The sequence below is a fragment of the Meleagris gallopavo genome, chromosome 14 (genome assembly GCF_905368555.1).
Source record: "Meleagris gallopavo chromosome 14, MGAL_WU_HG_1.1, whole genome shotgun sequence".
Classification (NCBI taxonomy): domain Eukaryota; kingdom Metazoa; phylum Chordata; class Aves; order Galliformes; family Phasianidae; genus Meleagris; species Meleagris gallopavo.
The window spans coordinates 238443-260234 of NC_139417.1; the positions used below are offsets into that span (position 1 = coordinate 238443).

Genomic DNA, 21792 nt, shown 5'->3' on the forward strand with positions numbered 1-21792 from the left:
TAATGAAGATTCAGATATCTTTAGCTGAATTCTCTGGACATAGAAAATTGGTTTTGAGTTGGAAATAACTGTTGCCATGTATTACTGTTCTGTGTATCATAAACGAAAACAACAAAGCTAGATTCAAGAAATAAAAAGTCGAACTTGGAAGATAAAATAAAGATCTGATTTTTTTTAAGTATCTCATCCATCAACAGCAAGTCTGCTTACGTGCACACTTTACAGGGTGCCTGAAACATGACGTAGCTCTACCTCCCAAACTGCAGAAAAAGGATATGTAAGCTTCTGTACATATTTCACTCTCTGCAGGAGTTTTTTTTTAATGGTCCACTCATCTATACGCAATTTCAATAAGCATTAACAGTAAATGCTATTATTTTCCACTTTCATTTACTTTATGTACCTAAGTCCTTGACACACTTCCAGGATAGAAATTACAACTATATGTCAACTGATTTGCCATATTTCCACTCAATATTATTTCACTATTAAAAATCAGTGTTAACATCAGCTCCAATAACACACTAAAATCTGGCGTGCAAATTATTATCTTTTCAAACAATATCCATGCAGTGTAGCTGGCTGCATGGTCCTTCATTAGACAATCAAATTCAAAACAGCTGGATGTAATCTACCAAGTCCACCACCTAAAAGCGGTGTCTCTAAACAAAATCCTCCTAAATATTTCCAGATAATTCTGTCTTTTCTGCTAGGTTATGCAATGAAAGGCTCTTCTTCCTGACCAGAATGGAGTAGAAAGGAACAGAGGAACCCTGCTGTCCCCAGCAGAGAACACAGCTGCTGACCCCACTCCTCCTGCTGCTGCATTAGGAAGGAAACATTCAGCACTCAGTCCTGGGGAAAAAACTGCTCCTGTGAGTCAGTAGGAAAGGCTCTCTGGATTGCTTTATGAACCCTATCTTCAGTGGGTTTCTGCCTTTGGGGATATGGGTCTTGTTAAGGTATGCTGGGAAAGAGCTTTTGGGGATTCTTCTTGGGGAAACAGAGGGTAAAGGCTATAAAAGGGCTCAGTCATACATAATTGTGCTGCTGTCAGGATATTGAAGATACATTCACAACTCTATTTTGTTACTGAATGTTTACAAAACATATTAAATTAGTGGTCTATGTGTTTCAATTGTCACTGGCAGTCTGGATCCACAACACTGCGCTCAGTTTTGGGCTCCCTAATAAAAAAGCAAAACGTCTCTCTCCTGTGAGAGCCCAGTGGATGAGCAAAGGCTGAAGAAATTGGGATTTTCTGGCCTGGAGAAGACAAGGGAAGGGGAGAACACAATCAGCAGCTTTGTGTTCAAGAAACATTTAGTTGTTGTACTGAGGAAATGGTTTAGTGGGGAAATATTGGTGATAGGTGGACGGTGGTGATCCTGGAAGTCTTTTCCAACCTTAATGATTCTATGATTCTTTTTCATAACTACAAGCCCTCATTAAGACAACTGCCAGGTTCTTCAGTGGGGCATTGTGAGATGATGTAAAACAACAGGCTTAAACTCCAGTAAGAAACCACAGTTCCTTTCAATTAGAATGATGACCCTTATTTAGCTGAACATTAAAGCTGAATAGCTTTGTTTGCACTAATAAAGAGTAAAGCTGTATAACCAATCTGTTAAAGATGCTAAGCTTCCAGGCAAAAAAGTGCTATCAGCACCTACAGCTTGTTATCACATAAAGAAGAGATGCACTAAGAATGCTGTAATGTACTTCACACTAGTGTAAGCACAGATGAAATGACAGTTTTACAGGTGTAATAATCTAAATGAAAACTCAAAATGGAACCTTTGTCACGAACAGTTCTAGTGGTTAAAAAAGAAAAATAAGTGTTTTGATCACAGCTAACTGTCTTTTAAATTCAATAGTTACTCAGAATATTTAAAGCACAAATGAAAGTCAGCAATATTTAACTCAGCAGTAATACTGAATCTTATTCTTCATGAAGTGCAATTGAATTAAACAACTGAATTAAATTTCATTCCTATTGACTTTTACCTAAAGGAAACCCTAAACAACAACAACAAAAAACAAACAAAAAGCCCTTCAAAACTGTTTATAAGCTTTTGACTCCTAAAAATAGTCTTGAGAAAGAAGTATAACTTTCTAAAACATATAAAAAATGTTATAAAATTTTAAAACATTTATTAATTTCCTCCATAACGTTGGCAAAATTGGGGTATGATATGAAGCTGCTACTATGAAGACAACAGAGATTTTTTGGCTGCAGCATAATGGATCTGAAGAATAGTGTCCTGGTAAAAGGAATTAAAGCCATCTAGGAAAAGGGGTAGCTAATAATTTTTGGTTGTGTCGGTATTATCACACCACATACTGTCAAGAACAGTGAGATAAGCCCTGCAGCCTGTTACAGCACACTTACCAATACTCAACAAACATTGATTATCATACAAGCAAAAGACAATTTGGAATAAATTAAGCATCATGTACAAACACTTATGAAGGAGAAATGGAGAAAAGCTGTGTCCTCTCTACCTGCTATCCAAAACGGTGTTAAGGCTGCATTTCTGGCCTGTCAGGTGAGGTTAGGCTGGGGCTATCCCACATGAAATCTTAGCTGTCTAACCATCTCAGCATCCCTCCTCCACTGCTGGGTTGGGCAGTGGACATCTCAGCTGACCACAGGAAGATACGAATCCTTCCCGCAGTGACACAGGAGAGAGTGCTTGGACAGGGTGCATGTGCCTGCCTGCCTCCTGCAGGGCACTCCCCTCACCCTTTGGGACTAGGGATGTAAGGATACATGTCCCTGTCTATTCCTATTCCTCCATTTATAGTCCTGTTTGTAAATCAGAAAACCTATCTTCTATTCAGCTTACTCATTAGGGGAAAAAAAATTCTCTCCATATTCTTTACTGCACTCCCCTTGGCAAGACAACTGAAATCATTTATTCCATTGCAAATAATGTTTTCCTTAACAAGGGAACCAACAGAACAAAGTCCGTACCATTCTTCACCCTCAGAGCAGAGGTTACAGAAAATGTCTAACTTCTGGTAACTTTTCAGTTGTTGTATCAGCCTCTGGAGTTGAATTTAAAATAGATTTCAGTCTCCAATGACTTACACCTGTAAATTAAGTTGGAACAAAGCTGTCCCAAAAATCAATGGAGGGTAAAGTTAGTTTAAAGCTAGTTTTGTACCAAATACCAAAGTAAGCTTTACTTCACATTTCTTGAACACAAAGAAGAATATCCCCCCAAGTCTGAAACGTTGGCCTGAGAACACTTACCAGTAATGCAGTTTATTGTGTTTTGTCTAAATACCAGATATATTACCAAACGTATTTCTAGTTTCAACAAGAATTTTGACCTGAGCCATCCATCACCTCTGCAGGTTGGCTAGTCCTGCGGTAAATCTATTGAGTGGAATGTTTGCCACACTACACAGACCCCGATGTCAAACAGACAGGGACAGAAATGCAATGTATGTCTGTCCAGCTGGGCAAATAGCAACAACTGAATTTCAACAGGGAAAAGACAATGTAGCACGTTAAGACAAAAGAGACTTAAAATGTAGTGCCGGCGAAAGAGGGAAATGCACAAAGGACTGAGGAAAAATAGGACAAAAAGACCCAAAATCCATATGAAGATAAAATGAAAGACAAATACATGAAGGTTTTAGGGAAGTGGAAGCATCAACACAAAGAAAAGGTGCAGTGATTAAAGATAAATATTCACATAAAAGCATGAAATCAAAATATCTTAAAAATATAAGGATTGAGATTTCAGTTTTCATCTCACTTTTAAATGTATGTTATTAAAAAGAATTACAGAAGGAAGCCTTCATGCTTTTACATAATGAGCTTACAGCTAGAGCTGTGGTACTCTATCCTCTTAGTAAGATTATAACATGACTGCAGGATTAACCAACAGCAGATTGTGAGCAAAAAGACTTTTTCAGACATAAATCTTTAGCAATAATAAGGCAGACTGGTGAAGTAAATTGATTTTTTCTTCCTGTGCGTGTTATCTCTTGTGGATCCAGCAATAGTCTCAATTTAAATGCCGTGTGTTTCTTTCAGCCAATGTTAGGCTTTCAACTTTTTTCCAGCTGCTCCCTATGAAAGGCTTTTCTGTCTCTAGGTTTTACATAGATAGTGCACAAAAATAATGCTTCTTACTTCTCCTTCAAAAATACAAATAGACCTCCCTCCTTATTTCATTGCATGATGTTTTTGGGCTGGCTTGAGGCATATTGACAACGAAAGTGAGTGCATCAGGTAAGAAAAGTAGCTTAGCACTGTTTTAATATTCATGCACAATTTCCAGATCATAAAAGACAAAAATCTGTTATTTCAATTCTTATCTACAAAGCAAGAAAAGTTAGCTTAGCCAAATGAATGTGCAAAGAGAAGATGTAAGCAGACAAAGTTGTGAAAACATTCTGTCGTGAAGACTAACAGCTATTAAAGCTGCAAAAGGGGTAAGCTGGCACTTTTTAGCTACATCAATTTATTCTCCCTTCTGAAGATTTCTGTTGGAGGTTTACAAAGAAGATGTCAAAGAGCAGTGGCATAAAAGAACAATGTACAACACTCCAGTGCATGATAATGGAAATAAAAGATTAGAAGCATCTGATTGCGGAGTTGGATTTTGTTATGTGCTCTACATCCTCTCTGAGGAGGCAATAATGGACTATGGATGTTAAAAACAGAGAGTTTGGGGAAGAAGAGAAGAACAGCTGGTATAAACCTACTTCAGCATTTTGGCCGATACAGCTGGTATTTTGGGTGGTCTGTAGGGAATCCATACAGCTCAGGGTGAGTAGAGGAAAAGGAACAATTCTCTACTCAGTGATTTTTTTCATGGCAGTAAGAAATTAGTAATTTATCACTAACAAATGGACAAGTCCAGTGTTTAACAGATTTTTACTCTCCTATCTTTCAGCAAAGAAGCTAAAGATGCACTAAAAGGGCATCAAAACAGAAATCAGATTCAGAATGCTTCATTACTGTAAACATTCAAAATGTTGCAGTTGCAATACGTTAACTTATCTCTGCAAGTCCAACATCAACAAATTATATAACCAGAAACCATCAGCTTGAGATAAGCTGAAACTGAATGGTGATAAAATGCCAAATTACCCAGATCCTATTGACAAAGAGATGAAAGAAGTCCATTTTCTTCCCTGCAACTTGACATTTTTGCTACAGTTTTCCTAACTGCTGGCAAAACAAGAATGGAAGAGCTGACTCTGAGAGACTTGCTTTGGACAAACTGATTTCTAATGTAGGAAGAATTATTCAAGAATCTTTCCCTGAACAATGAAAGTCATTTTTTTTCATTTATAGCTTCCCATGAATGGCACATATTCTGCTGCTGAATGCACTTCTCACAAGAGTTCTATTACTCCTCAAATTATCTTATTACTCAGATGATGGCCACTGACAAAATAATGTTATCTGTATCTGAGCCCATCTGCAAAGCACATATTGTCAGTATTCCTTCTCAATGACAAGGTACTTACATACTCTCTGCAGTCTCCAGACAGTTTGTCTGTGCTCTCTTTACTATGATTATGAAACACACTGCACAGTAAGAATTGGTAGTTCAAAGTTCAAAATCGCAAATAAGCAGAAGATAGATTCTTGCTCAGAAAATGTTGACTTGTTTTGATTTTTTTGGTCAGATGCTGTTGATTTCAGTTGTTCCCTAGTTGTTTTCTTGGTTATCGTGACTGAAGAAGAATTGGAGATGTTGCTTCCCTTCGTCAAGGGTAACAGAAAATATTTCCATGTTCTTGAGCTTGACAGATTTTAAATAAGGCCCATTAACAAAAGCACAGCTTTGCATGTTATTTGAGATTTGAGCAATATTCAATAATTTCTGAAGCATTTAACATACCCAAAGCATCGGTAATAATATTAATTGCTTTCTATGAGCTGAAACAATAACTGCCAATAGAATTAGTTTATTTTGTCAACATAAATCTGTAGATGCAGCTTATGGCACCTTAATATCCAGCATCTCTTAAGCATCAATATATTGATATTTTTTTTCTCAATTCTCTTACTTCTAAGAGTTACTCACGTGTAAACTTTGAGAACAAAATCCTTTTCTTCTTTTATTTCAGAGATTGACTGAAGTACATCCATGATGCTCAACACTGCACAGCCATAGGGGCGGCGATAGTGTAAATGTGGGGGCCCCTTTTTTGAGTCATTTAGCAACATGCGACCTAAAATCAACAGAAATTCAGAATATTAGATCATCAAATGCAGCAATTCCATCAACTGTGCTCTGTAATCCCCCTCAGAATGTATTCCTACAGTAAATGTCAACTAAATTGTGATCCTCCCTATATTTGTAGCTTCTTTTTCTCCTTATACCATTTTTATTTCAGAGGTCCACTTGAACTAGCTGACTCACTGGGTTACTTCAATTCAGGAATGTGAGCTTATTAGCTAACAAAACACTCAAGGACAAAGCAAACGGTGCAAAGTCTGGCAACTGTTGATGTACAGCCTCACAACATGTATCTGCATCCAGCCCAGCTGACTACAAATCATTTCTCAAACGAGACAAGAATATATCTTGCACTCACCTCTCTGCAACCACACAGTAATTCATGTGGTCCTTCCATTTTACACAAATTTTCACTTCATACAAGTGTTTTAAGGGAACGTATTTTACATACTGTCATTTATAACGTTTGTCTCGGTGCATAAAAGTAGAACTCAGAGATGAGCTGTGCAGTGACTAATTTCCTATTGGCAGTTTTCTAACAGAGTCAAAAATGTGTAGGCCAGAAAAAAATCACTGAGATCATCTGAGTCAACTTGAACACTACACATCATAATCTGTTCAGCACATATTGCAGCAATGTTAAGAATCTGAACTTAGACTTCAACATAGCTTTATGAAGTTCTACAAGCTTCTTTCAATAAATAGTTCAGGTGAAGTGGAGCAATTACAGCTTTCAAACATTTGACAATACACTAAAGTCAGACAATGAAAAAAGGACCCTTCTAACATGTTTGTAACTTTGAAGGCTTGTACTGTCATCCACAAGGAAGTCCAACAAAGCTATAGTTTCGTTAAGCCATTTAGACATTCTGTGCTTCAGAAAAGATACCCATGGCTGCTAAAGCATACTTGTTGTGAACTGACAGGAAAGAAGGTTGAATACAATTTCACTGCAAACACTATCAAACCATTTCTCAGATAAAAAGCTGTTTAGCAACTGAAGAGGCTGCCATATTCCTGCCTATGTGCGATTAACATTTTAGGTCTAAATGTCTGTAATGAGTTACATGATGCAGGTAAATACTTACTTGCTTATTTCTCAGTGGAAGTACATGCATTCATAAGTTAGAACCATTTAACTCCCTTTATTCGCTAATTATATCCTTCTTAACTGGAGTTTTTTCCTATCAAGCCCTTCCTGTTTAAAAGTCTTTCTGCCAAAGTAATTGATATAGCAGAAATCATACAGGCACTTCACCCAAGCACCCTGCTGGACTAATACATTCATTCACTGTCCACGAGCTACTTCAAGCACTCTGCTATACAAGAAACGTTCTAAATTAAAACTTCCATCTCAAACCCTTTCTATTCTTGCTACTACTGTTTTCAAAAATAAAAGATGAAGCCTTGCCTCGCCTAGAATAGTCAGAGAAGAAGCCTCTAAAAGTGGTGACTACTCAAAAAGATTTAGCAAGGAAGGGCTTTCTTCCTTGGGTAGGGTCAGCTCACATTACTAAGCATCTACATCTTTTTTCATGGTAGTTCTACATGAGCAGGCAGGGGAAATTAGAAAGAAGCAAGGGTATGCTATTGGATGTTGGGCTGCAAGCAGGCAGATACTACTGCAAATGTTCTTTCTGCCAGCTAACATCAAAAAGGAGCAACTGACAGGGGTGAGAGCTCCCATTATTTTTTTTGTAGGCATCTCCTTAAATATAAGTGTGGATTCTTGGAAGCACCACAGATTCCTACAGCAGAAAACAGGTCTTCATATCTATTTATCTAACAGTTCCTGTTTCACTAGTTATGAATGGCCAGGTATGATATGCCCTGCACCTTAAACTACCTATATATGGTAAGTAAAAACACCTCATATGAAATTTCAGAACATTAAACAAAAAGCATTTTCAGTTCCCCCCTCTCCTAAGCATGATGCTGGACCAAACATTTAGTCTCACACGGAGAAAACAGAACCACTGTTACAGAGCCATCAGGAATTTTTTCACACGTACTAACAGATGATATCAGCGTTAGTCTGGGCAGACAGACATGGCCTATAGCTGAGTTTGTTAACTCATCAAGTCATTATAACATCAGCTCAGTAAAATAAATATTTTAAATACTTTTAAAAACATTGTTACTTATGTATGTATTTCAATGAATACATCATACTGTACCTATTCGAATTACATGGGCAACTACATACAAATCTCTCTTCATGTCCTTGCTGCTGAGATCCTAGAAGATTGGAAAAAACAGAAATGATAAAATACAGAACACACTGCACTTCCAAAGCCTGAACAACTCCCTCAAACAATACTAAGGACTACACATAAGGACTCTGCATTCATTTAGCCCCTTCGTATTTAGAAATCCAGAAGTATTATTATTTCTAACATACCAATTTAAAAATAACAAAGCATAGAAGGATCATATTTGGTTGGCATGTTCTCTACAACAAAAGAAAAGAAATGAAATATTCTGACTCCACTGGCTAGAAATGCTGTATCAAAATCTTGACATCTAGCATTTTGATGCTATATTAAAATCATCTCAGTTGTGCTTAGGATCTACAGGCTCTGTCCAGACAAGCTGATGGTTGCCAAGGCGAGCTCGTTCATAGATAACAATTTTCAAAATCCAAAATGAGTGTGAGTTGCACACAGACTGCCAGCTGGAAAGGCTTTGTGCCCCTTCCAATTCCCAAACTGTGCCCTGACATTACTGGGGGATGTGGTAGTTGGCAAGGGCCACTCTGAAACTGAGTGTGTTACGAACAGTGGCAGGGTACTGGAATAACTAAGAAGGGAACTGAGTTTTAAGATGATACAGTTGTTTAGTGAAATACAAGACACTTCAGATGTTCCCAATGTAATTTTAAGGCAAGTGACTATACAGACATATGAAATCTGATAGTTCCATTCAACTTTTCATGACCTTCAAGAAAATCCAGTGAATGGAAACAGAAGAACCTATGAGAGAAAGAGCAAAAGGAGAGCTGAAGCTGACAAGAAAGAAGAAAAAAGAGCATTACTGATCCTGACAAATCCTTACAGATAGAGAAAATAAATGAAGAAGACAGGCATAGAGTACTTGTCGATAATTCATTACTGCAGTACTTTGCATTCACATTAGAAACTGCCCTCAATGCTTTATGTTTGTTTCTGATAATTTTACAGACAGTGATCAACCATAATGCTTTCCCCTGTGCTGTTTTGTTTTTGTTTTTGTTTTTTTTTGCATAAGGAGCCAACAAACATCTCTTCCTAAAGGCATTACCACCACTCAACATGTTTTCCTCATATGTCTAAATCCCAGGAGAAGAAGATTTCAAACAAATTCTGTGAGCTGTGAGAATCTTCACGGATGTTTTACGTTCTAATGCAAAGAGGCTCCTCGTGCTCTACAGCAACAGCTGCCGCCTCTCTGCTCTACTACATGCTGTCATCTTGTTCTGCACTGGATCATCCAGATCCTCCGCAAACGTAATCAGAAGCATCACTCCAGACGCTTCTGAGGACAGAGGAACTGTCAGCAGGAACCTCAGACTGACAAATGCACTCTAAGAAGGTGGCAGAGGGAGCAGAGCATTCTGAAGGAAAGATTCGAAGAGAAACTTCAAAGCTCGGTTACCAAAGCTCCTTCTTCTCCTTGTGCTGGAGCAATGCTCATCGCCTCACATTATCTTAAGGCAAAACACAGCTTTTATGTGATTATTTCAACATAATGCTTTTATGACACTTCTAGGGCTTCTGATACGACTTTAAGGACAACTTCATTGAGTAAATGCCTACACACTCATGTTTCACTTCTCTTTCCTTTCCCTTCTCTTCTACTGACAAACGATACCCACCGCAGCCATTAACGGCTCCTGCTAAGCTGTTCAGTTGGTGGTCAGAACAGGACTGGTAGATTTGGCTACCTCAAACACAGCCCACCCTTCTATATTTTTTTGGAAAGTACAATGCAAGAATCAGTGGGAAAAATCTCAGTAACATTCAAATAAGTTCTTTTTTTCTTAAAACAAAATTTAAAAACACCTAAGCAGTATTAAGATCACTATAAAAGGAAATCACACAATTTTTGAAACTATGGACACCATTCTTAGTCCAATCCAATTTGGTGAATTAAAAAAATCACGCTTTGCAGGACCCTAGCATATCAACTTTAATTCACACACTACGTTTCTTTTCTCTGTGACGTAAGAAACTGAATCTCAGCAACTGAGATTATGATGGCAATGCACATAAACACTGAACGTTACGTTTTTGTGACATTCCTATGTACAGCACAATAAAATCCAAGCACAGGGACCAGGCATAAGGAGAAAATTTAAAAAGACGTTAAAGCTCCCGTCAAATAGCACTATATAGCTGGATTACAGCAGGCATGTAATAAATTCATGGCTGTGTTTTCTGACTCCATTTAAAAGGAACACTCAGTGGGCAGCACATGCACTGAGTTGCAAATGCACTGCTTGGTGCTCCTCAGCTACCAGCTCGTGTTTCTCTGCAGCCAAAGAATCAAGCTAATAAATCTTCCATAATGTTTTCTCTTCAAGTCCATTTTGCTGCTGCAAGAAGAGAACATACTTTCGAGGCTTTCTTTGCCACCTACCACACCAACATAGCATATGGCAGGCTTTATCTTGTGTGTCTTGGAGAAACTAAAGCTCTGTGATAAGAAGGAATTTGACATAGCTTTAATCTCAGCAGTTCCTGGTAATATACTTCAAAATAAAGAAATAAAATAAAAAAGGGAGGTGATGGTTAATACTAGATAACAGTAGATTTTCCTATGAAAATATCTTTGATTCCACACAAAGACTTCTGTTACAATATAAGATCACCAGTTCTAATTAACAGAACCTAGATAACTGTTTTTTCAAAGAGTAGCTGTCAAAATATCAGAAAACAGTAGGGCATGCACATATTGGTGGGTTCACACATTGGAAAAACTACACTGTACCACAGTCAGAGATAGAAACTGGGGGCACAGATGGCTCTGCCTTCCATTTCTATACAGCAGAGGCTTTTTACAAAGGGAGAAATTCTTACTGTGACACAGAGCCCACAGTCCAAACCCCTTCACCTCTCTGAGAATCCTCACATGATTTCTTAGGAAAGAATCCACGTACGCAGCTTAGGACTCAGAAGAGGAGCAGCTACATTTATTTTTGGTTACAGGCAATATAATTAAATCTAATTCTAGCACTGTGGTCTGAGCACAGACTTCGCAAGGAGTTTATTTCCCACATCCTCCTGATCATTTAAAATGACTCTGGTTGATAATCAAAGTAATCTCATAATAACTCTAACTGCAAGGCTTTTTAGAAAATCACTAGCAAGGAAAGTTTTCCACATCAGGGATGGAGAAGAGCTACCTTCTAACAACAGTTCTTTGCAATGTTAGTTACTATAAAGACCTGTTCTGTGTGTTCAAACAACAACCACCGAGCAAACAAAAAAAGCCAAAACAACAACAGCAAACCCAACGCAGCGGTATCAAGGATATCTGACTGCAATTAATTAAATAGAGATGTAAATAGCTCCACCAAACTGGGCTGCTACAGAGAGCAAGGTATTTAACCAAGAGAAAACTCATGCTGCATAGTTACAGCTTAATTCTGATCCAGAAAAGCTTCTGAAGTGTGACAAGCTTGAAATTTAGTTGAGCAAGCTTGTTCCTTCGAGGAAGCAGTTTCTCACTCTTGGTGCAATATGACAACGTATCAGGACGTATCATATGACAGATCCATGACCTAAGGTGAAATGTTACCCAAGGAGATGGCTGTACAACTCGATGCAACAGAGGTAGCAGGAAAAGACAGAAATACCTTGAATTACCTAAGGTACTGGGGATTCTTCTCTCTGGAAGGGATGAGAGTGTTAGAAAGACATTGGGAGCCAAGGAATTTGATTAGGAAATCAATGAACTGATTTAAATACAAGACTAAGATAACACTGGGAACAAAACTGCATAGAAATCATAGCACTACCTTAGTTTGGAAGCATTCAGAAGACCTCAAGTTCCTTTTAGTAATGAACACTGACTGCAAGATTACCTTGGGGTCAAATGGTAAAAGAAGCATAGAAAGCAATGCTTCAGGGAATCTCAAAGAGGTTTACAGAACACAGCAATAATGTTCTATACTAGAAGATTTTCCCTCTGATGAGCCAATACACAGCCACAGTGACAGACAATCTATCTTGCCTTTTCCCAAACTGTATTCATTCTAAAATCAGTCATCAGAACAATCCATTGACCAGGGCAGGTAGTGAGAATGCACTGAGCACAGAAGAGGCTGAGAAATGCTCACGGCAGCAGGGAGCTGGGACACTGGGGCTCCTAGGTTATTGAGAGAGACATTTCCTGGAGGAGGACTGTAGGTTGAGACAGGCCAAGAGGCCTCGGGAAAGGCTACAGCCAGAGCTGGGAGAGAAGTATGACAGAATATGATGGTCAGGTGAACGTTCTCAGCTCCCTCTGATTAATGCTCAGGTATTTTGAAACTTCCTGTGCAAGAGAAGACTGGCCTTTTAGTTATGATCAAAGAAAACTTGGCTTTTGAGCAGAAAGGCATTTGGGGATGCCTCTTCAAAGTCTCTGACTCAACAGCCCACTGAGTCATAAATGTGCTCAGCAGGTCCCAGCCAACACAGAGCCAGCGTTACGAGCACAGAGCACATCCTGCCTGACCCTGCACTTCACAACATGAATCAGTGTTCTCATTGAAAATATGTAAACAAAGCTTACAAGAGAAAGGTGCCTCACAACAAATCCAAAACGGTACTGTGCTGGCCACCCGGTATCTGTTTTGATAACCGTCAGAATTGGGATTTCCTTGGAAATAAAACTCTGTTGCAGGATAGAAATCTTCAGAGATGATTCCTGACTGCATCTATTTAGTGTCAGTGCTTGCTCCTAGAATACATAAAGCTATGAAAGCTACCCTCTATTACTGATGCATTGTCCATAATTTTATTCTGACTTTTATGTAGAGGAAGTGATGCATGCAGAACTTCCTTATTGTTATGAACTGCAGCTATGCACCCAGAATCTGTACTGAGTGGACTAGAAAGCTGTGCCTGAATTTCTGTAGAACCGTAACTGTCTGTTTATAGGAGACTGAAAAAGAAATTCAGCACATCGAGATCAAATCGCAGCAGATAAAAAATTAATCTGAAAATTATTCTCTGTTGCTCTGTTACATACCTCGGCCAATGCTTTGAATAGACTGATGAAATAGCACTAGGCATTTTTTTGCACAGATAATTTTCCCAATTATCCTAGTTTCTGTGATGTAGCCAAAAAGATCTACCAGACAACAGTGACAGGCCACAAGTCTAAGCACCTCTGAGAATTGACACTGAAAGAACTTCAGTATTTTCATATAGTTTAAGTAACAAGGTAACTTGGGAGTGATCTCTGAGTACCTGTACTTAAGTACAGAGTGGCAATACTTGCAGCTGGCCTCCTTAACAGGTTGGCCTCATCTGTGACATGCAACAAGTCTCTTCTGGAACTGTTACGCCCCTGGGCCATGTCGTATTATCTGTCACTATTCTCTCTGTGCTTTTGAAACCATGCAAAGACTGTTCTGCAGGTCACCAGAGCAACACTTTCACAGTGTGAAACAAGAAAGCTGTAGCATAACCAAGTAGGGTGGCATCAATGTAGATGGTAAAGTTTGATGGTGAAATGCTTTAAGAATGCTGAAATGCCAGTAAGTGCCAAAACTGATACAAACCAGTCAATGTTGCCTTTTGGGAATAACCTTTAGAGCAATTACTAATCCTGAACTCAAGCTTTCTGAGTTATCCAGGCAGCAGTACTAAAGCTTGCTTTCCAGATATCTTTCTCTTATAACAGAACACATTAGTTTTCAAGTTAAGGACAACGGTGCCAGTGAAAACTTCAAAACTAAGACACTGTTACCCTTGTTAACCAGCCAATAGCAGTTCACTTATAATACCAAAACCAATACTAATATTGACATTAGCATCACTGTTAGTGCTATTTTTTAAAGGTTCACATCTTTTCTGTCCAGATGAAGGCAGAATTGAGCACCCTTATTCCTGGCTAGATATAGACCATTCTTTAAGAGGACAAATTTGGGTATCTTTGTGAAGGATAAAAAGGGATGGTACTGAAAACCACGTCTATTTCAGTGTTCCACACTGCCTGACCCTAGAGGATTTAATTGCCAGGACAACAGTTTATACCAAAGTTGTCTTCCATCTTTTTTTTTCACTGGAAACAAAAATGCTTTTCCCAAATTGCTTCTAGCATGTGCATGAACTCAAGGTGAATCATGATGGAAAGTGTTTATCACACCTAGGATGTGAAATTCCTGACTGCAATTCGAACACAGTTACAAGGAAGCATTTAGAATATTTGGTTAGCTGTAAAAATAATTTAGAAACGTTTCTCTTTTTTTTTTCTGTTAACACTTAACTGTAACAAAACTTAGAAACAGCATCCACTTCTGCTTAATATATGGGAAAGAAAGAGCTGTGTTCTCCCTCTCAGTACATCTATAATCACACTACTGTAAGGGAAGAAGAAAAAGAACAGATACATACTGTGAAAAGTGCACACATTCGATCTATCTTCTCTGGATTCCTGGGGCCTCCGTTCTTATTTAACCTCACCATAAATCTCTCACTACAAAGCAAACAGTATTAAAAAAAAATAGTAAGTTTCATATACACATTTCAGCATAAAAATACAACCAGATACATTTTTAATAAAGGATCCAGGAGTTGTTTTTTTTTTTTTTTTTTTTTTTTTTTTAACTCCTAAAGCATATGAAACAACAGTCATGAATAAAATTACATGAAATACCACAGAGAACTTACAAGTCAGTACTCTGATATGGAAACACAAGGGTGATGCAACATTAAAATAATGTGAATGTATATGAAGCATGGGATTTGTACACGTTACAAGTACTTCAGGCGAGGGTAGGGCACACTTGCTGAAGCATGTACTGCTTTTGGTAAAGAAAAGCTCATTAAAATCCAATCAATAGCAGAAGTAATACACATTGACCAGTCTCCATCCACACAGTATTTTTAGAAGAAATACCTTGAATCAAACACATCGTGATGCAACTGATTGAAACTGTTCATCAAATTACATTACTTCTACCAGCAAAAAAGTGGAAATGAAGACTGCAAAATACAGAGTCCTTGCTACTGATGGTAGGACATGGACAAAGATACTGTTTTTCAGCAGAACAGAGAATTTACATATACAAATAAACCAGATGAGCAGTTACTCACTAATGTACAACAAAGTATCAACTAGATTTTTTTTTTCTACAGGTTCGTAGAAATAAAGCATGAGCACAGCACATCATACAGACTTCTAATTACTTTTTCATCATAACACAGATTCTTTTGACCACAGGCTTACTTTAGTATACTTTAGTAGCCTTTATTTGACTAAACACATTTTCCAGCATAGCTGGCCTGAAGAAGCATGGAGTGCATGCGACTTCCTTTGGTAGCTTGCTCCAAAGTTATTCTTCCCAACTGTCAAAATGCATGAGTTATCACCAACATGGAAACATCTGGTTTTAGTGTTCAGCCACTGATTTGTGTTAACCTTTCTTCTGTAAAGATCCCTCTATAAAAGGCACCTTCTCACAGGGCACTGATATCAGTCATTGGTTACACTATGTGATCAAACATCTCTCTAGAAGCACATAAACAACACTGTTAAGAAACTCATTTGAAAGCTCTGGGATAACGTCACAGAACTTAACCAGAGTATTATTTTTCAGCACAGATTCACAAACATTTCTACCAGTGTGCAACATGCTCATGCTGGTACCACCTATGTCATAAGCCTGATGCATTTGAATTCCGAACCGATTCCAGCTCTGCAATTCAAGTGCCACATATTAGCTTTTTTTTTTTTTTTTTTAACCACAGCATTACACTGTGAGTTCATTTGGAGTAAAGTGAATAACTGCTGACATATTTTCAAGTTGCTACTTCTGCAGAAACGGTGCCTAATGCTTTTGCCATCTTTGCTTGTTTATGTGCTTCTCTTGCTAAGAAATCTAGACCATGCTCTGTCTGTTTCTCCAATCTCTATCTATTCCACAACTTCTTCAAGAATTTCAATTCATTTGCTGTAGATGCTTATAAACTCTGAGGTTGCTAACATACCCTGAAGAAACCCACAAGACACAGATACTCGATGCTTCCTCACCACCAACTACCTTCTAAGAGATCATTTAGTAAGTTAATGTTTTAACAAACGCTTTAGTGTCATAGTAAATCTAATATTTTAATAAATTTTATGATGTATTAAGTGCTATTACATCTTTACATCTTCAGTATATTACGGTAACAGCTGCATTACAGTAACAATATTATGCCTTCATATTTACTTCTAGCTACTGAGCACATAATCACAAACAATGAAGTCAGAATTTTCAAAGTGAGACCTTTTTCCAAGAAAAACACATTAATTATAATAACACACACCAGTAAGGGTGTTGGTTTTGCAGCATCTGCAGTTGCTGACATCCAGCTCTGCTTGATGTGATGGATTTCAAGAAAGCAGAGGGCAGAACAGTTATGCCCACTGACAGATGGGGGAAATACAGTAGGACGGCACACTTAATGCCATCCATTTCTAAATGGGAACCAGGCTTTATGTCACTAAAATATGAAGTCACTTTAAGAGACATTAAATCATAGCCCTTCTCTTTCCAATCTACAGCAACAAGTGTCAGTATTTCCAACGCTCTGAAAATCAATGCTCAAGGAGACTTTAATTTCAACTAATTCACTTAATTTTCATCTTTGAGTAAGTTTAACCGTACTTCCTTTCACCTAGAAATTTTGGGAGGCAGCATATCTGCCATAACTACAATTAGTATAACATATACCCTTCATAAAGATAAGTGCAATTCCTTAAAAAACAACAATCATGATTTTCAGAGCTACAAAAGTTACTTTGATAAAATAAACATCACTCCTCCTTAAGCCTGAACTTGAGACAACAACTGACTGCAGTTTATGAATTAAACCACATCTGCCACATTCTGCTAGTTCACTGAGCAATTACTATGCCCTACGCATGTTAACCCTGTCCCACTTTTAAGGATAAGAGCACAAAACGCATCAGTGTTAAACAAACAAGATCTCTGGCAAACTGCTCTGTCACTGCTGCTGCTAGGAATGTAATCCAGCCCTCAGCCTGGGGCGCAGCAGAAAGAAGGCAGGCAGCAATCAGCCTACCAGGGAACTGAGATTGTGAGCAACAGGAATCACATCTGCAGGGAAAAGGTGCTCACAGGTGGAGATGTTTGTCCAAAACTGAAGTATCAGTCAAGGCTGGCTCACTCAGATTTGACTGCAAAGCCGTGGAAGTTATCATCCCCTATATGTGCCTTGTGGAGGCCACACCTGGAATGCGATCACTTCACTGCGGTGATCACATCAGCATTCTTTTCTTATTTGAAAGTGTGACTGAAGTTTGGAAGGGAAACCAAAGCACTAGCAGAGCTCCGAGCTCTTCTGTGAGACAAAGAATTAAAAATGGAAAGGGAAAATGGAAATTTGATGAAGTAGCCATGACTGAGAGTACCTTCAAATTCTAGGATGAAAATACTGAAAATTCATACTACTGTTCCACATTACATAGCAAAAAATGCTGATTCCCAAATAAAGTTAATATGAGCTTAAGTAAAAACCAGACAAATTGTAACAATGACCCTCCATTTCAAAGGTCCACCTTAGCCTACCATTCAGTGATGTGCAATAGTGGACAGCTAGGGAAAGAACAGAAGAATAAGGTAAACATACAAGCAAGTTTGAGAATCACAGCAGCATCTCTAACAGCTCTGGATGAAGTGAGCCCAGGAAAGTGTTCAGGTTGTTATGCTTAAAAGATCTGAGTAACCATTTAAAGAGTTACTATGCAGACAACCAAGGTTAATTTTTACCTACACATCAAAAAATGCACCATCATTTAAGAATTAAAACTCATTAAACTGAAGTTCTTTGAGAAATAACGATGTAAATACTCTTTCAGTTTCATTATTGAGATCAATGAAAATGCTCATATTTTACATCTCCAGTCAGTTCATACTTTCGAACTTTCAACAAAGGTTTTCCTTGAAAAAAATAATTCAGCACTAGCAACCATTTCATTTTCCTACCTGAAGTTGAATGCAACACTGTAAGCCTCAGAACCCTGTGCATGGTGTCCCTATGACAATGGCAGAGTGAGGGACTGACATGTCTGGGAGCTGAGATGGTCAGGTTTTCACACAATCACCGTCTATTTATGTCTGATTTGCTACCAGAAGTTGTATTGCTTGGCCTGCTTTCAAAACATTGAAAGGTATATTCTGGAGGCTCATTTGAACATCTATTGCAAGGTTTTTGTCTACGAACAAGTGGAAATGTTTCAGATTTCCCCTTTTCTTTTACAGCCACAGAGAACAGTTGGGTGGCTGTCCCCATATGCCAGTGCTTTTCAGCAAATGAAGCTGACTGCCATTCTTTCCACCCAATCATCTATCATCCCCTCATTCCAGCACTACCCAATAACAGCCTTTAAATTCCTTCTTTTAATTTCCAGTACTCCTCAGAGCCCTCCTGATCTCCCATCACTGAATAATTAAGGGGACTTTGAGGCAAACAGCACTTGAGCACTGTGGAATATGAGGATGTACCATACTGGGAGGAGATCCCACTGCAAGACAAAACAAGCAAAACAGAAAGACAGTAGTGCTAACAAGCAGTCTTAAAAACCTAAGGTAGCTCAAGAGTCATTTCTCCTAACCTGCATTTTTGTTTTTCAGCTCTAAAATCTCTCTCATATTTAATACTCCTGCTTAGCAACCAGTCAAAATATCCCACAAAGGTAACTACTGCTAAACTAGGTAAACCTACTGCTGATAACGACATGAGTATATCCTGGCAAACCTTTTACAACGTGACACTGTTGACCCATTTTTCCAGCTAGTAAGATGTCCCCCTTTTACAGCTGCAAATTTATTTCTATGTAGAAAGAAACCAGGAATAATAACTCTGTTTCCAACTGATCTGAAGACACACCGCCTTCAGCTTTAATTCCTTCTTTAGACAAAGGAAGGGCACACACATTTAGTGTCAAGAAACCTAGCAGGAATTCAATCAATGTATTTCTTATTTTAAGACCTACTTCCTTTGAAGGAGTTCCATCTCCCAGCTGTCTATTCCTCAAGGTTATTCTCCGCACAAAAAGTATGCATGGAATGTAGACAACATTAAAGTTTGGTAAGATCAAAACATCAAATCTGAGTAAAGTGCATATTGAAATAATTGCCCATCTTTGTACGCATAACACGTTACTTTTATTATAAACACAACTGCACTAATTGCTTGATGAAAACAAACACATACTACTCTCTCTTAACAGAAAACCTCAAGCAAATCACAAGGAAAATGAAAAAAAACCACAGCAGTTGTATCTGTCCAATAAGTGGTGGAAATTAGGTATGGAGAGGTTGTGAGCATTTGATGCAATCTGCCAAATAAACCTCTTCCTCTTCCTTCAGCTATTCTGAAAACACACCAAACCAATTCTTTCCCGCACAAAATCAGAAATAAGAGATGCACCAAAACACAGAAAAGCATTAACATTTTTCATTATTGAGTTCAGACCTAAGAAGAGCTGCACCAGTTGCAGCATCTTAAACAAAGGCTTATTTGTTCCTCTTGTTCCTACGTGCAACAAGCAACCTCCAATTACTTTAACTGCAAGATCTCCTCCTGTTCTAACTCACATCATGGTGAAACCACCACTTGTGTAGTAGTAAGTCAAGTTTTACAATCACCAGCATGATTAGCAATTGCTAAAGCTATTCAAATACAAGAAACGTTGCTCTGATAAGCAAAGTCAATTAGCTTCTTGTTCTTTAACTTGAAAGGAAGAAAAATGAAAGAAGTACAGTGTCTCACTTCTTGGCTTCCTTTAACTGTATGAAAAGCAGAACCATACTGAACTGACATCTGTTTCTGCAAAAAGAAAGGAAGCAATCAGTGGTTTGGGACATTACACGTTCAGCATGAAGGAAGGGGCAAACAGGGACAAAATTTACTGCAGGGTGAGCAAGAGTAGCATTATTCCTATAGGGACCTTCTGGTGTCTAATGTTTTTGTTTGTGAGTTTTTGTTGATTTATTTTTTTTCTGCACAATGCGCAAAGATGATAACAAAAGGCCTAGCAAAGAGCTCCAAATAGATTAGTCAGCTCACCTGTAGCAGCTCACTGGCAGGTTTAATTAGCATGTAGCTGCAAGGCAAAAATCCCGACTACGTATCCCTGTATGAATGTGAGTACAGCATTAATAGATGCAGAGTGGCCAGACAATAACAGCCACCTCCTTTCCTCATATTTATTCCAACAATTTAAACAATGGTTAAGAGCGTTACATTTAATTTCTCACAAAAATCACTGAATCATAGAATCACGGAATGGCCTGGGTTGAAAAGGACCACAGTGCTCATCCAGTCCCAACCCCCTGCTGTGTGCAGGTCGCCAACCAGCAGCCCAGGCTGCCCAGAGCCACATCCAGCCTGGCCTTGAATGCCTCCAGGGATGGGGCATCCACAACCTCCTTGGGCAGCCTGTTCCAGTAATGTCTTCTACTCTCATCTTCTAGTGAAATTTAATATGCCTGACAATAAAAAAAATAAAATAAATGAGTTGGGAAATAAATATCATCAGTATTTTAAGATGTTATATAAAAACATTCTGTTTCATTTCTGTTCCAGATAAAAACTTAAAAATCAATTTTGTGCACTGCAAACCCAAGTTAATGGTTAGATACCAATACAAATTATTTTGATAAAATGCTAATAGTAGCTCAGCTCATAGCATAGGGTTACAGTTCAGGTACAAAGATCTCAGGATGAGCGAGTTGCTTACTATGGTAACAGAAAGTTTGCCAACACTTGCCTTCAAATGTTGCTGTCATGCTGTGCACACGATACTTTGGGCAGTTTAATTCACCAGTGCAATGAAATGCTGAATTCTTTCTGTTGCTGTGTGCATAAGCTCTCCAGGGACAATATGTTGACCAAGTGAATGGAACTGTATTAGGAACTGCTGGTATATATAGAAAAAGGAAGAGTGGGAAATAAAAAATTGAACAACATTCCCTAAATGTACAGTTTCCATGTGCCAATACATGCAGGAACTAACTTGGGAAACGCTTCTCTGCGTTGGAGAGCGGAGCAGAAGCCACCCAACACTCCAGTGCAGCAGCATTGGCTGTTTTTCTTCAGGAAAATCATTCGACTGAGCTCTCCAGCTGCCTGTATGATGGCAGAAAGAAAACCATAGTTGTATTGCCCTGGCTTCCCCTTGGTGCTGCAATCTAGTTAAAAATAGCATTGTGGGGCTTCTCTCATCTCTCTGTAAAACCTTTCATTCCATTTTCTATATACCTCAAAATCTATTTCATGTTTGTCAATACAAACACATAACTACACTGTAATCAAAGTGGGTCGTGGAGAAAGTAAGTGCACACACTGACATCTCAGTCATTGCCTCCCGTCAG

General features: G+C 38.4%; 1 protein-coding gene across 9 annotated transcripts in view; it reads right to left on the bottom strand.

Moving 5' to 3' along the window:
- Window positions 1-21792, bottom strand: part of DOCK3 (dedicator of cytokinesis 3) — a 190479-nt gene that overhangs the window by 89217 nt on the left and 79470 nt on the right. For all 9 annotated transcript variants that reach the window (XM_085236074.1, XM_085236071.1, XM_085236070.1 and 6 more), the window contains 3 exons: window positions 14801-14882; window positions 8393-8453; window positions 6060-6207 (listed from right to left, as the gene is read on the bottom strand). In XM_085236074.1, the coding sequence (XP_085092200.1) occupies window positions 6060-6207; window positions 8393-8453; window positions 14801-14882 (291 nt within the window). The remainder of the gene's footprint in view (window positions 1-6059; window positions 6208-8392; window positions 8454-14800; window positions 14883-21792) is intronic.